Below are 14897 nucleotides of genomic sequence, written 5' to 3' on the forward strand. Positions count from 1 at the left end.
GGCGTGGCCCCCCGCGCGCGTGCGCGCGCGCCCCCGAGCGCCGCCCGCCTCCCGCCCTCCGCTCCCCCGGTTCGTGACGGGCTTTGCGTGACGGCGGCGCCGGGAGCGCGCGCGCGCCCGCCCGCCTTCCGCTACCGACAGCGCCTATCGCGACCGCCTGTCGCGACCGCCGCCGCCTCTCCGCCTCCTCCTCCTCCTCCCCGCGCCCGGGAGCGGAATCGGCGGCCGCGCCTGGACTCCCCCCACCTCCTCTCCGCCCTTCCCCCCTCCCACTATTATCCGCCCGCCCGCCCGCCCGGGAACGCGCGCCCGGCGAGGGAGCGCCCCGGCGGTGCCGCCCGCCCCGAGCCCCTCCATGGCTCCCGCGCCGCCCCGCTGAGCCGGAGCCGCCCGGAGCGGCAGGGAGGGGGCGGGAGGCGGGGGGTGCGACACGCGCGGGGAGCGGCGGCGGCCGCGGGAGGAGGAGCGGGAGCGGCAGGACCGGGATCGGGAGCGGGGAGTCCCGGAGCCCCGCGCGGGCGGGCGGCGCTGGGAGCGGCCGGGATTTACCGCGGTGGCGGTGGGCGCTGAGCGGCGGGGGAGCCGGGCGTCCCCCCGCGGGCTGAGCCCCCCCGCCCGGACCATGGCCGACGACGACGTGCTGTTCGAGGACGTGTACGAGCTGTGCGAGGTGATCGGCAAGTGAGTGCGGCGGGGAGCGGGCAGGGCAGGGCGGGGCGGCGGGAGCGGTGCCCGGTGCCCCCCGCCCGCGCCGGGCGCCGGGGATGCTCCGCCCGGGACCCACCTGAGCCGTGCAGGGCGCGGGTTCCCCCCGTGGCCGGTGCCCACGGGGAGGCGGAAGGGGGGAGAAGAAGTGACCCCATGTTTCCTCAGCCACCATGATTAACCACCTCGCCATCGCTCTGGCTGCAGCAAGCGGCAACCACTTCCCACCCCTTTTCTTCTCCTCCCCACCCCACCCCCCCTCCCCCCGATATCCCATTCTTGGCACACCCATCAAGGATTGCCTGTTGGGGAAGGGAGAGAGGGAAGATCGCTGGCGGTAGATCCACCTATACGCTGGGTGTCTGCATATTTGTGCGCCAGGTGTTGGGTTCTGCCTCTTCCTTGCTGCATAATAACCAGCTTGGTAGTGGCGCTCGGGTAGTGCTCGGTTTTCGTCCAGATCCATCACTCTCATCCGTGTGGAAATGGAGATGTACAAGGCAGGAGGAGTGCTTGGCCTTTTGAGTCTTATTATGCAACTGCTGTTAAACCGATGCTCGAGGCTTGTATCCAACCTGGGAGTTGAGGCAGTGGCTGGCGTTCCCCAGCTGCCTCTTTCGGGTTATCGCTGTTGGATAGAAATGACAATTCAAGTCAGCAAGAAAATGCAGAGACTCCCTCAAATCAGATGATGATAAAGAAATAAACCTGAACTCCATTTCCCCCTCCTCCCTCCCCCCGTTTTTTTTGTGACTGCTCAGTTTTGAAATCCTTTTTTTATTTATTCATTCATCATCTTTCACGTATTTTCTGTAGTTGTGCTTGTGTTGCAAAAGGATGTAGCGACTGCCAAATTTTCTGTGTGCTTCTGATTCTGAAGCTGAGATTGCTGTGGAAGCCTTAGTAGTGACACTGTTCAGTGTGCTCAGAGTTTTTTCTTCATGACAATGGATTTTATGAGAATAATTGTTAGCTGTGTTTTTATTATAAACAGAGAATTTTTCCTGCATGTATTTGCTTGCCCACACTTCACCACTCTGCTTTTCAGTTTATATGGAGTGCTGTCTACTTTCAAAGCTAGGGCTAAAAATATTCTAGAATTAATCTTTCTTCAGGATTATACTAAAATGCTAGTCTTGGACATAGCAGGTGGCTTTGTTGTCAGCAGAAGTTTCAGCACTCAGTTCTCTTGTTTCACAAGGCGTTACCACCTTGCTCTCAACACAACTTTTAAAAATATTAAGCTTAAAGGGCCTTGTTTTGCCATCACAAAAGGTAAACGACTGCTCTAGCTTGATACTGGGGAGGAGCTCCTGTGGAAGCAAACCTCTGTTATTAAAGGTGTGTTTTGAAGACAATTTTTGGCACACTCCCTTCACAAGTGGTTTTATGCTAACCACTGCAGTTCACACACGGTTCTATTCATACCCAATTGCCATTAGGAGGAAGGTGCAGTGCTTGTGCATGACCGCACACCCTTTCAGAGAGTGGCTGATTCACAGAGGTCCAGATGTTTGCACATCTCCAACGACTTTTTGTTTTCTGCGGCTGGCGAATTTCCAAGGGGGAGCTCAAAACGGGTGGGTTGGGTATGAGCCACAGAAGTTCCACATGAGATTTAGGTAGTATGGGTAGTGTTGTGATGTAACTAGATCTAACAGATAAATATTGAATCACAGTGACGTGATGATGCCAAGAGCACTGTAGCAAAAACAGGGTGGATCACCGAAAATAGCAGCAGTGATGGTGTGAAGGGCTGATAGCTGGTTGTGGTTGCTCAGGCTTTTCCACACAGATGTTTTGTCGGTCCTCTTCAAAAAACATTTAAAATAAACATGCAGTTGTATGAGTAGTGTCCCTGTTTCTTTACAGCAGTACACAGGTGAATTCCAGGGAACCAGCGATGCGGCATCTTTGTTTAGCTCGCAGATTTTGGGTACCACCTTGCCTGTCTATAAGAAACTTGGGGAAAACTGCTGTAAATCTGCTTGGAATTGCTATGTCTGCATCTTACCAAACACCTCTCAGTGAAACATCCACTAAATACCTGCACACTCCTGTGATTTGTTATTGATTGATACAGTGATTTAGTTCTCACAAATAGCACATCTGGCCCCGATTTGCATTTTGGACACATAGAATATTAAAACATGTAATTTGTCTCTCCTACGTAGGTAGTTACCCCTGTCACTAAGGGTAGTAAAAGATATTTTCATGAAGGGTGTGGGAAAGAGATCTTTGCCTATGAAATGAGTGTTTAGTCAAAGTTCCCATACAATTTACTAGAGAAATCAAGAGACAGTTTCTTACAGGACAGTATACAGTCCAATTTGTTGAGTCATATTCTGATATTTAGGATAAACTTTAAGCACTTCTAAGTACAATAAACTGATAAAACTGACTTTGTGTAAACGCAGCAATAATAACTTCTGGTGAGCTGGAGTGTGGAATTACAGGGCAATAGTATATGAAAGAATTGATTGGAGTGATAGTGATAAACTGTTTATTATGTGACATTTAATGTGTTTAAGTCCTGCAAGTATGCATTTTTCATTTTGAATGGGTGCAGGTGGAAAGAAAGACCACAAGGGATAGAGAGAAATTCTAGTTCATGTTTCCTTGGGAAAAAAAAGTTAAGGGAAATCTTATTCTGCATGTATTTTCAGTATACTTTTCCATCACTGAAAGTTGTTTGGAGATGTAAATTAGAATAATAATCCCAATTTTTGTTGAACTTTGAAAGTGGCATTTATGACACTAACTTCAGTCACATAGTTTTACTTTACCGGATGTGTTGTTTTAGGTTACTGTCTTGTCTTCACACTTGGCTGACACAAATATACTTAAAGTAAGAAGTAAATTGGAGATTTCTATATTAACCTTCAAAAATGTGTGAACATATCTCTGGGTAACTAATAAGTGATGAAAAATACAGGTGTGGTGTTTTTTTCATCACTTGCTTCCAGGATCCTTTGAAGAGATTCTCCCTGTGTATTGGTTGAAAAGTACACAACCTAAAATATTTAAGCCTGTTATTATGTGGACCAGACCATGTGTTTGATAGACAGCTCCCAGATAATTGTGCTAAAAGTGTACTACTTTATTTTTTATTAAAATTTTCATTCAGAATGCACTGAGTAGTTTATAAAACATAGTAGGTGTAAAGTTGGGACATCTTGGGTGTTCATCTGAGGTGAAAGCTGTTCTGAGTTTATCACAGGAGCTCCACATAGATGCATCAGTAGTTTCCTTTATGCCAAAGAGGGAATACTCGTCTTTAGTAGATGTTGAATCTAGAAAACTGAAGCAAGGCTTTTGTCATAGAGTCCTTGTTTTGCAAGGACTTTATTTTGCATAGTGTTTCTGTACCTTTTAAGATTCATGTTGGCCGATGTTAGCATTAGAGGAGAACCAGAAAGATTGTTTGAGCTTTGGATTGGAGGTTGCTTAAAAATTTCTCCAGATTTTTAAGTTGTAAATACAGTGAGATAAAGTTGACGAAAGTTTATTTGTGTTTAAAAGTGCTTTGGTCATAACTGAAATCATTAGTCCTGGGGAGCTTTAGGAAAGAGCATTGCCAGCAGGTCAGGGAGGTGATCCTTACCCTCTGCTCAGCCCTGGTGAGGATCACCTGGAGTGCTGTGTCCATTTCTGGGCTCCTCAGGACAAGAGAGACATGGAGCTCCTGGAGCAGGTCCAGTGGAGGGTGACCAAGATGATCAGGGGACTGGAGCACCTCAGTAATGAGGAAAGGCTGAGGGAGCTGGGCCTGTTCAGCCTGGAGGAGAGATGACTGAGAGGGGAACCTCATCAGTGTCTGTCAATGTCTGCAGGGAGGGGTCAGAGCATGGACCAGGCTCTGCTCAGGGGTGCCCAGTAATAGGACAAGAGTCAACAGGCAGAAACTGCTGCACACGGAAAGTTCCACCTGAACACAAGGAACAACTTCTTTACCGTTCACTGGAGCAGGTTGCCCAGAGAGGCTATGGAGTCTCCGTCGCTGGAGATATTCCAGACCTGTCTGGACACATTCCTGTGCCATGTGCTCTGGGATGATCCTGCTTGAGCAGGGAGGTTGATGACCCACTGTGGTCCTTTCCAGCCTGACCCATTCAGTGATTCTGTGATACTGATAATCACTGAAAATGTAAATTTTTGTAATTTTGTCTCCCATTTGTGCACCGTATGTACAATCATTGTGTGTAGCAGTGCAGTTTTTGGCATTTCTGGTGCCAAAGTATAACGTGATGTTTGGTGCTAATGCCATCATAACTCTCAGGATGTTCTCTGCTTGGTTCAGGCTAATCCTCTTCTGCACTGCACACGTGAGGATTTCAGTTTGTTTTCATCCCTCCCTCCCCTGTGTCGGGATGAATCTCTCTGCTTGGACTCTTCCACCTAGGAAAGAGTAGTTAAAGTTCCTAGAGCCTACAGGTGTTCTTCCCTTCTCTCTCCAGACTGTCAGCACTGCTGCAACACTGCAGGAGGTGTGAGGGGAGGATGCAAAGCCTTCTGGCAGAAGTGGAACAGAGGAATTTTGCATTAAAGTATGAGGGCTTGTATCCCATTGAAGTCAGATGAGAGGATGGTGGTTACAATTCCATCCTAAACTATTTTCTGGTCTTGGAGGTGCTTTAGATTTGTGCCCCAGTCTGGAAGTGTTCAGGAAAGGGAGGACAGAGCTCATGGCTTCCTTGTCCAAGAAATACTTAAATATTTTAATAACGTAAGTATTGTGATAATGAAACTACCTAGAGGTATTTTTATGGTTTCAGTGGTATTGTTTTCCATTATTGCCTCCTTTTCACTTGCAGGAGTGAGAATGCTGTTGACTCTCAAATGTACCTTTTCTCTAATACACTGTTGAAATTTTGCATTTCTTGTAAATGTAATGCATTTACAGATGCAAGTAACTGATGGGTATAATTTTGACAAACCACATGAAAATGTGAAACAACTATACTATGTACTCACTGTTTGTGAAGTGGGGAGAGGGATATGGAAAGTGATTTGTCTAGTTTATCTATTGAGTTTTTTAGTGCTGTTTGAAATACTGGTATAGTAATAAAACATTCTCAGCTGTTTGTTTACAGTGTTTAAGAGTAACAGATTATAATGAATATTTGACTTAAGCATGAGGTCATAATGTGCATTGCTACAGGAAAGTAGCAAAGGTAATTTGTAGTGTATAGCTGCTAGAATATATCCTTAGCTATAAGGATATTCTGCTGTGGATTTTAGCTGTATTAATGACCTGTTTCTACTTAAGAGGTTCTACCTACTTAAGAGAAGTAGCTGAACATGGAGTAGAATTAATATAGCTGGTTGCAGAGTACAACAGTTTAATCAGTGCTCTCTATTTGTAGAAAGTGTTGCCTTTTCAGTTTTGTTTTGATAAGCATCTGCTCTCTTGTGTGCATCCTTGTTCAGGAAGAATTCCTTTACAGAAAGGGTTGTTAAGTGTTGGATGAACTGCCCAGGGACGTGGTGGAGTCACCATCCCTGGAGCTGTTCATGAAGTGACTGGATGTGACCCTCAGTGCCATGGTCGAGTTGACAAGGTGGTGATCAGTCAAAGGCTGGACTCGATGATCTTGGAGTTTTTTCCCCAACCTAAACGATTCTGTGATTCTTATGGTGTGAACAAGACAGTTGTAATGATTGGGAAGCTGAGGTTCACTTCAGAGGGGGGGGTTTGAAGGAACTTGATTTAGGAAAATACAAATGGAGAAAGATTGTGCAAGGGGTTTGCAAATATGTTTATGTGCTTAAACATCGAAGAGAAGGAAGCCCTGGAAGGTAAGTGCAAATGAGCAAATGTGAGCAGACCAGTCCTGTGTAATTTTAGGCTGAAAATTAGATGATTTTGGACCAATTTACTACTGAGTTTCTGGAGCACCTGTCTGTGAGAAGTTGCGGGATAAAAAAAGAGGCCTTGTCTTGAAGATTTGCTAAGTTAGGAATTTGATCTTTTTATTGAAGTATGAAACTTTGTTGCCTTCAAGAACAGGGGCTAGGCTTCAGGACCCAAGTGATACCTGATGATCATTTCAATTCAAACACAATGCTCAGGATGAAATGCTTCAGGATAAAGAAATAGATTAGGGAAAGAAAACTGACACGTATTTTATGTCAACAGCCACTCACCTACTTGGCCCTTTGTCTGATATAGTGGCCTTTTTTATTATCTTTTATACAAATGTCATTACGATGAAAGGCAGCCAAGCAATATTAACCCTAATATGATGTTTCCAAAGATCACTTTTCAGAAACTTGCAGTCATATTCAATGTGTCATCTAAAGAATGGTGACTCCAGAACTGGATGTTATAAGTAGGTATTCTGTGCCAAATTGTGGAGTTGGTAAAAATAACTCTCATCAACTGTTCTTTTTACAGGAGGGGGTACTTTTTTTCTTTTAATATGTAGCATAAATAAGAATGTATTACACACATGGCCAAAATTTTCATCCCTACTTGCTATAAAAATTAGACTTCTCTCTTGAGATACTTGAGTGTACTACTCAGCTATTCCCACCAAAAAACCCCAAGAAACCCTTTTGTTTGTGTACATCAGATAAGCATGTAAGATGCTACCTTGATAAAGCATCCAAAGCATGAGGAGAGAACACCTTGGCTTCAGCACAGCTGTAAACTGAACTGTGTTGTAGTGTGTCAGGTTAGGAACTCCCCTTCATAAACTCCTGCTGTATTCCGAGTGAGTTCCAGTGTTCTTGGGAGGTGCCTGTCGGTCCCGGTGTCAGAAGCAGCAGCACACAGCCAGTTACAGTTGTGTTACTCTGTATTTAAGCCCCCTCTTACCAGTATATTTTTCTGAGTTGAAAACAGTGAAATAAGGTTCAAATTATTTTGGAGCTTGACACTGTTGCGTTATAGTAAAGGTTTCCTTTTTTCACTTGAGTTTGTATGAGAAGCAAAGGTGTCTTTTCAGAAAAATTATTGGCAAACTGTTACAGAATAAATTTATGACTAAAAGGACTATTTCCTAATGTATTCTCAGAAGACAGAAGCATTTGCCTTCCACTAGGGATTCTAAATAGCATTTGGTTAAATAGGTTTTTCACTTGGATCTTTCACCTGTTTCTGTGGCTACCCAGTGGCACATTTAATAGCTTTTCATTTTTAACTAACACCCTCATTTTCTTTTCTGGGTAGTGCAGACATAAGCAGTTATTTCTAGTATTTAATATAGAGTAAATTTCCTAGGATATATGAATCAAGAAAGTAAAAGCTTGCTTCTGAACGAAAGATTTTAGAAGTAAAAGGTGAGGTATAAGTCCTGTATAGGCATTTACACTGGTTCAAAATGTGTTCTGTTCAATTCAGCTGTTTAGGAAGCACTTTAAGCTAAGTTGCAAAACTAGTTTTATCTCATCAAAGTGTCAGTTCTGCTGCAGTTGAGATTGAGAAACCCTTAGAATTTTAAAGTATGCCTTTCTTAGGGAACACATGATTCTTTGGTAACTCGTGACTTCATTTAAATTCAGTTACCAGAGTTTGGAAGGTAGTTCACGTTTGGAAATTTTTGATCCAGAGATCTCTAGGGGTAAGGAAAAACATCTTAGCTATAGTGAAGTTGAGGCTTCCCAGGTACTTTAAGATATTCAGAACTTCATGAAATCTTCCTCTCGATGGGTCTGTAAAGAAAACATTTTACTTTTGTGCCTTAAGTATTCATTGTCTCAGTGTTAGAGGTATTATCTTAAAAAAACCCCAAACAAACAAGAACCAAAACCAAAAACGAACTTAGTATTTCTTCTAAAAGAAAATTAAACTTGTTCTGGCCATCTGAGCAGAACTTAGGCATGTTCCTCTATCTTCTTTGTTCTCCCAGTTTTTTTCTGGGCAGAGGATCTTCAAGTAAAACCTTTGGCTGGGTTCTTGATGCTCTTGCTTAGAATTGCTGGCCAAAAGGGTCTCCTACTGCTTTGCTCCCACCCTGCTCCAGGGAAATCCTCCAGCTGTTGCAAAAAATGGAGTTGTCAGCTCCTCCACACCCCTCTCACTGGTTAGGAAAAGATGATATAGAAGGTGGGGGTGAGGGAAGCCTGTGAAGATTACAAAAAATTATGGAATCGTATATTTCAGGGATAGAATCTTTCCTGCATCAACAGTGATCTGAACTAGTAACTTTTTCTGGAACAGAGCAGATCTTTGTGGAGTTCTTGCTGTTTTCCAGGGTTGACTTGAACCTATCAGGACCAGACAGGTTGAGTTCAGATGCATATAGAGAAAACACCTGTCTGGTCTGTGCTGATCTGGCTGCATGTAGAGTGGGGAACCAGGCTGGGACTGAGGTGAAATCCTGCATCTCCACAATCCTGCAGCCTCTTTAGGTATGTTGTGATTCCTGAAGGAGAGCCGTACCGAGCTGTAGCTGGTCTGTAGCATCTGTAAATATGGTAGTAGGAGTATGTGAGGGCTTTGTGATGGGAGATGAATTAAGTTTCTGCTGCTGAAAGAAGGAACTGTTGCTCTCTTTATGTGTTTCCATGCCCCAAGTGATCCAGACAATGGTAAGGGAAAGAAGGAAAGGGCAAGAAAAAAAGGAAAGAGGTTGTTTTTTATTTTTTCCTTTTTTTTTTTTTTTTTTAAGGAAAAAAAGTTTTGAATTAACATACAGTTATTTACACACACACACAAAGCACAGTTTAGGTTCATAGTTTGTTTCTTCCTTCTTCCTATACACATAGGCATTTCCCATAATTAAAACCAAGCACTAACTTTACGTCAGGACCTCACCTCATTCAGGGTTTTTATTGGCTGCACAGTGTAGTCAAATTAAAGTAAGGAAGGCAGCTAAATCTGGGATTTTTATTTTTTGACTATTTGAATTAACTCTTTGAAGCATGTTAGCTCATGGCCTGATTAGATGCTCTTCAAATGTGCATGGGTCTTGTTGGGTCCTTTATAACAAAATCCAGAGTACCTCCAGCAGTTGGATGTACTCTGAACACCAAGCATGCTTAGTGTTTGTGAGTAATTCTGATTTTATAGAAACCAGATCTTTTACTTCTGGTTCTGGTGTGACTGTGTGCAAAAGCTCTGATAGCACACTTAGGAACGTTCAAGAAATTCAAAAGCATAATTTTCCTGAACTTCTTATTTTCAGGTCTTGTTTAGCTGTAGACCTAAATGTAAAATGTATTGTATTGATCAAGAACTTGTTTCAATTAAAGTATTTGCCTTTTTTCTATTTGTTTTGTTGGTATTTTTGTTTTGGTTGGGTTTTTTGTTTGTTTGTTTGTTTTAGGAAAAATTCTGTGTTAGTGCATCTAGATCAAGTTTAGATTGAAAAGTACCTACTTCTGCCTACTAAAAACACTGTTTTCCTTTCTAGTCCTCCAAACTAGAGGTAACCTCTTCCGTAGTCTGTCCCTGCAAGCATCTTAATTTCAGAGCTTCAAGCACTAAAGAGATGAAGTAACAAAAGGGGCTTTCAAAACTGAAGGTCAGACAGAACTGTTTTGCTCAGTTAGAACTATTAGATTATTTTTTTTTACTTTTTCCTCTTTGGAGAATGTGGTTATCTGTTGGCTGGGATTCTCGGATGTTCAACCCTTAAGGTTCAATTATCTTTAAAAGCATAATGTAAACAGGGTGCTTAAAATATCAGAAGTTCTTTCTCTAATCTTAGATCTCAAGTGTGTCAATTTTTTTTTATCAGCTGCAGCCACTTGCAATTGCAAAGTATTCAAAACTTCATAGCTGCCACTGAGACAGGATACTTCCTCAACTCTTGCAGATGAATCTTCTTTCTTGGATTCTTAGTTTCTTAGTTGTTTGAAGTTTTCAAAAGTTTGAGTTGTCTGTGTGCTGTGCTGGTTAGGGACGTTTTCAAACAGATTGCTGACTGTAGAGTTGTTTTCCTTATGTTGTGTGTATGAAACACTTAAAGTTTTCTCAGTACAGGGACTGGGAATTGGATTTCTTCTTTTTGCTTAGTGAGTATGGTCATCACAGATGCCTCATTTCCCTGCTTGGTGGTCTGGTGAATATTAAATAATTCCATAAAACATGAGCTGAGAGTGGTAAGAATACCTCAGTTTCCCATCTCTTCTAGCCTGGTGAAGGGCTTTTGTTGGCATTGTGTGTTAGGGGAAGGATTGGAATATGTGCCTCCTGATTTTGGAATGATTCTGCTGAGTAGCAGCAGTTGCTGCCCAGGGCATGGACTGACAGGTTTGTTCTGAGAACATGTCCCAGGTAATAGCAAGGCAAAATACACAGCAGAACTGTTGGTTTGGGATTCTCCACACTCGTGAGAGACTGTGGTTTCACTGCTCTTTGGACAGTGCTTTTCAGTGCAGCAGGATCCTTCAGCTTTAGAATTAAACAGCAAACTTGGATGTGTAGAATTTTAGATTACTCTCAGGGATGCAATTCCCTGAATATTTCTTGTGTTTCAGAATACGATATAGTTTCCTATATTGATAATGTAACCTATATTGGTAATGTATTTTTAAAAGTTTTAAAGTGTTGCAGAAAACTAGCAGTCTGAAATTCTCCTCCTAAAATCGAGCCTATACCCAGCTCTTCAGTATTTGTTACAGTTGCAAAGCCAAGGAAAAGCCTGTGAAAAATATCTTCCTGCAATGTGGTTTCACATACCTGGCTGGAACATTCGGAAATCAGCGGTAACTTCTTGAGAATATTGATGCTTGCTAGATTTTGAACATGAATGTTTTGTTTAAAGATGTTTTAAAATTCTTTTTCTCGTATGTGCTAAAAATTGCTCTGTGAAATTTTTGCATATAAAAATATAACCTTACTGTGGTTTATACCTGTTCATAGTAATGGATTTCCTTTTTTTGGCACTGTTTAAAAAAAGAAAAAAAAAATCAGACTTGCAAAGTTTACTATTTGGACAGACCTATAAGAATTATTCAAAACTTTCCTTTTCATTTAACTTTTTCTCTTGCTCTCAGTTGCTAGCTTGAGACTTTGCTGCCATCTCTAGTTTCTCGATGAAATTTATCCTGAGCTGCTGTTTGATCCTGCATTTTCATTTGTGTTCTTAAAAAGACAAACTTTGGCTGGACTTCTCGGCTGACTGCTGTTAGAAGAGTTTGTTTTGTAAAGGCTGTATCAGTAAAGAAAATAGCTGTGTTTGTCCTGTGTTTATTTCTCTTAGAATACATTGGGGAGTTTCTCTAAGCAGAAGTGTCTTGTATTCTTCCTTGTTTCATCTTCAGATACAGCTGTAGTTAATAAGCAAACTTCCCACACCTCTTGCTCTCATTTTGGTTGTTAAAAATTTGTAAGTCACACTCCTGTTACTGTGTTTACTAGGAAAAAGGCAGTATATTGTGTTGGTTTGTTAATGAATATAGAACAGCTTGGGGGTTTGCCAGTCTCTTCAGTACCAGCTTTTTACTTCCAGTTTGAGCGTCAATACCCCTTAATGTTTTTTAAGGGTTTCTTTACCAGTTTTCCTTCTTTCAGCATTTCTTTCATAATAAGAAGCTCCTCAGTAGCTCTGTCAAATCTTCACTCTGGATTTTTTCGCCTGCTTTTCCTTCCTTTTTTTTTTTTTTTTTTTTTTTTCCTCTCAGTAGTTTTATTCGTTTTTCACACTATATGTTCTGGCTTACACTGAGATCTCAGTTTAGTTTTCTTCAGACTCACTGTCCTCCCAGCAGACTCCAGGATGTCTGTCAATCAGAATTTTGCTCCCATGAAAACTGGCTTGCTGCAGAATCGAGCTACAGTAGCAGTTTGTGAAAACTAAACTTACAAAAAGTTTTTCCTCATAGTTAGGAGAACCTTTGAAAAAGTGTCATTGTAGTTTTAATTTTGTATCTGTAGCCAACTGAGACTGCAGCGCTGAGACCTGTGTTTGTTTTCTGTGGAGGGGGTGGTATGTGGTAACCTCTTCTATTATTATCTCCTCAAAGTCCCGCTGGCAGTTCAGGTACTTAATAAAGCTTAAATTTTTGTTTGTTTGTTTGTTTGTTTTTCCATAATATCTGTAAAAGCTGTAGGGGAAAGAGCTTTTCTTCTCGCAGGTTGACTTTGCCTCTGCATCATGGACAAAGTGAAGTTTTGTGGCTTCACTGCTTCTGCCCAGAATTCAAGGAAGAGAGGTAGTTCTCTGTGCTTGAATTGTGTCCCTGTGAGCACGTGTGGAAGAAGAAAGTTTACCTAATCTTATTTCACCAGGGGAGAATGAGATCTTGATCTTCTTGTTTTAGCAACTGTGCTTCCCTACTCAGTCAGTTTCTGGAAAAATAAGGGTTTTTCTGCACACAAGTGTGTTTTATACCTAATAAATACAAACCTGCTCCAGTCTTTCCTGTATACTGTAACCAGCAGAAAATACCTTTTATATTTTTCACATTTTTCTACTTTACCTAATCTCTGTGATTTTGCTGTAAGTAGGGATGGCCCTCAAAAAATGATTAAAAAATGCTGCTGTTTTTTTTTCCTTGCTACTTTTGTTAAGCTGATGCTGTTTTACAGGATAACTCTTGAAATCTCAGGAAATGAAAACTTACATGCCTACTGCCCATGTTCAAGGACTTCCAGAAATACAAGAGAGAAGAGAAAGCTTTATCTCTGAAGTCTGAAACATGTCCTGTGCAGTAGTGTGTGTTCTGTGGAAAAAGTTACTCCAGTAAGCTCATTCGAAGGGGTGTGATCCTGCCCTTCTAATAAATAAGAGGTTATATCAACACTGTATGTTGGGGTTTATTAAATTATTTTTAAATTTATCCACATGTAAACGGGCTGGTAAAATTCTTCATTTTGTAACCCCATTCTCCTTCACTTCTAGAAAGCATAAATATGATCTTCCACCCTATCAGCTTAAATATTTTTTTGGAAATTTTCTGTTTATAATCCTTTGGAACGTATGTTGTTCTTTAGTGACATGCAAAAATCTTTTGATCAGCGTCCTTAGCACACAGAGGTGTGCTAAGTCCAGATTCACGTTTGACTAAGTGCTAGCTGTGTTTGATCAAGTATCCAGAGCTCTCAGTGTATTTATGAATGTTTGGTGCTATTCAGAATGGACAGAAAAAATCATATTCATCTTCTCAGTATCGTGTTGGAGGTGACTTGCTAATTAAAATTGTGTGTATGCTCTTTCATCAGTTAAAATGCTTTCTTGATTTAAGTTCTCGAGAAAATCTGTCTAGTAGTAGCAAATTCTAACTATAGTCAGATAGCTGTGACGAAAACAGTTTATTTAAATTCTAGTCCATGTTTGTTTACATAAACAGCTTATAATGTTTTTGTACTCTATGAAAATCTTACAGGTTTCTATTGGTAATTCTGTAGAATGGGAATTATTTCCTTGAGAGGAAGTTGACAGCAAATAGTAGAAAATATTCACAATATTAATATTGCAGATTAAATTAATTTTAGTCTTGTCCAGAAAAGAGATTCTGTGCAAATGTTCACTATCAAAGTTTTTCCATTTCATAATTAAATGTATACAATGAAGTTCTGAAAGAAATCTGTTAAACTGTGTTCCTTCAGGTATGGTCACCCCCTCCTTGTCACTTTTGTTCATGTTCTTATTGTTTTGGGGCATAAGCTAGACTGAGGAAAAAAAATCAGGATTAAAAAGAGTATCTCTTTCTCCCCCCACCCCTTTCATGAGTTTCCCACTGAGTCAGTCTCTTCAGGGATTTTAGCCAGTTTTCCAACTACAGAGCAATTACTCTTAAAACTTTCATCTTCACCTGGATAGGAATCAGGGAGCAATGGAAACCTTGTGTCTTCATGACAACAGTTGAACCAGTTTATCAGAAAGATTACACGTTTTTATCTTTAGAAGGAAAGAACAGTTGATATAATTATTTTTTATTTTTTTACCTCCCAGGCAAATATTTTCTGCTTCTCAGTAGATTATGTGTGATTGTCATGTGCTGGAAAATATTAGTGGGAGAAGGAGCTATTGGTGTTGGCTCCCCTTTAGTGATCCTTAGTGATGAATGGAATGTGTGATACTTGGAATCTACTTTGTTGCACAGGGGTATCATATAGTAAACAAATTTATGTATCCCTTGAGTGTCCCATGTGTAGAAATTATTTTCTTGAGAACCAGGCCAGCATCTTCCTTGAATGATTGAAAAAAACCCTGTGTAGAGGAGGTCATTAGCAGGTTTAAATATACATTTTTTAAAAAACCTTCTTTTACTTTGGCATAATCTTTCTCCAGTTTGTA

At 41.4% G+C, this 14897-nt stretch overlaps 1 protein-coding gene across 10 annotated transcripts in view; it reads left to right on the plus strand.

Annotated features, from left to right (window-relative positions):
• Positions 1–265: 265 nt before the first annotated feature.
• The window catches only part of CASK (calcium/calmodulin dependent serine protein kinase), a 199356-nt gene continuing 184724 nt past the window's right edge, over positions 266–14897 (plus strand). For 7 of the 10 annotated variants that reach the window (XM_027883008.1, XM_027883100.1, XM_027883270.1 and 4 more), the window contains exon 1: positions 266–681. In XM_027883008.1, coding sequence (XP_027738809.1) covers positions 623–681 — 59 coding nt within the window. In that variant the 5' untranslated portion in view covers positions 266–622. The remainder of the gene's footprint in view (positions 682–14897) is intronic. The other 3 variants (XM_027883434.1, XM_027883189.1, XM_027883614.1) reach the window with 1 other exon arrangement.

Source organism: Empidonax traillii, unplaced genomic scaffold, assembly GCF_003031625.1.
Source record: "Empidonax traillii isolate 1590-97213 ecotype Southwest subspecies unplaced genomic scaffold, ASM303162v1 scaffold1:size7828297, whole genome shotgun sequence".
In the NCBI taxonomy this organism is placed as follows: domain Eukaryota; kingdom Metazoa; phylum Chordata; class Aves; order Passeriformes; family Tyrannidae; genus Empidonax; species Empidonax traillii.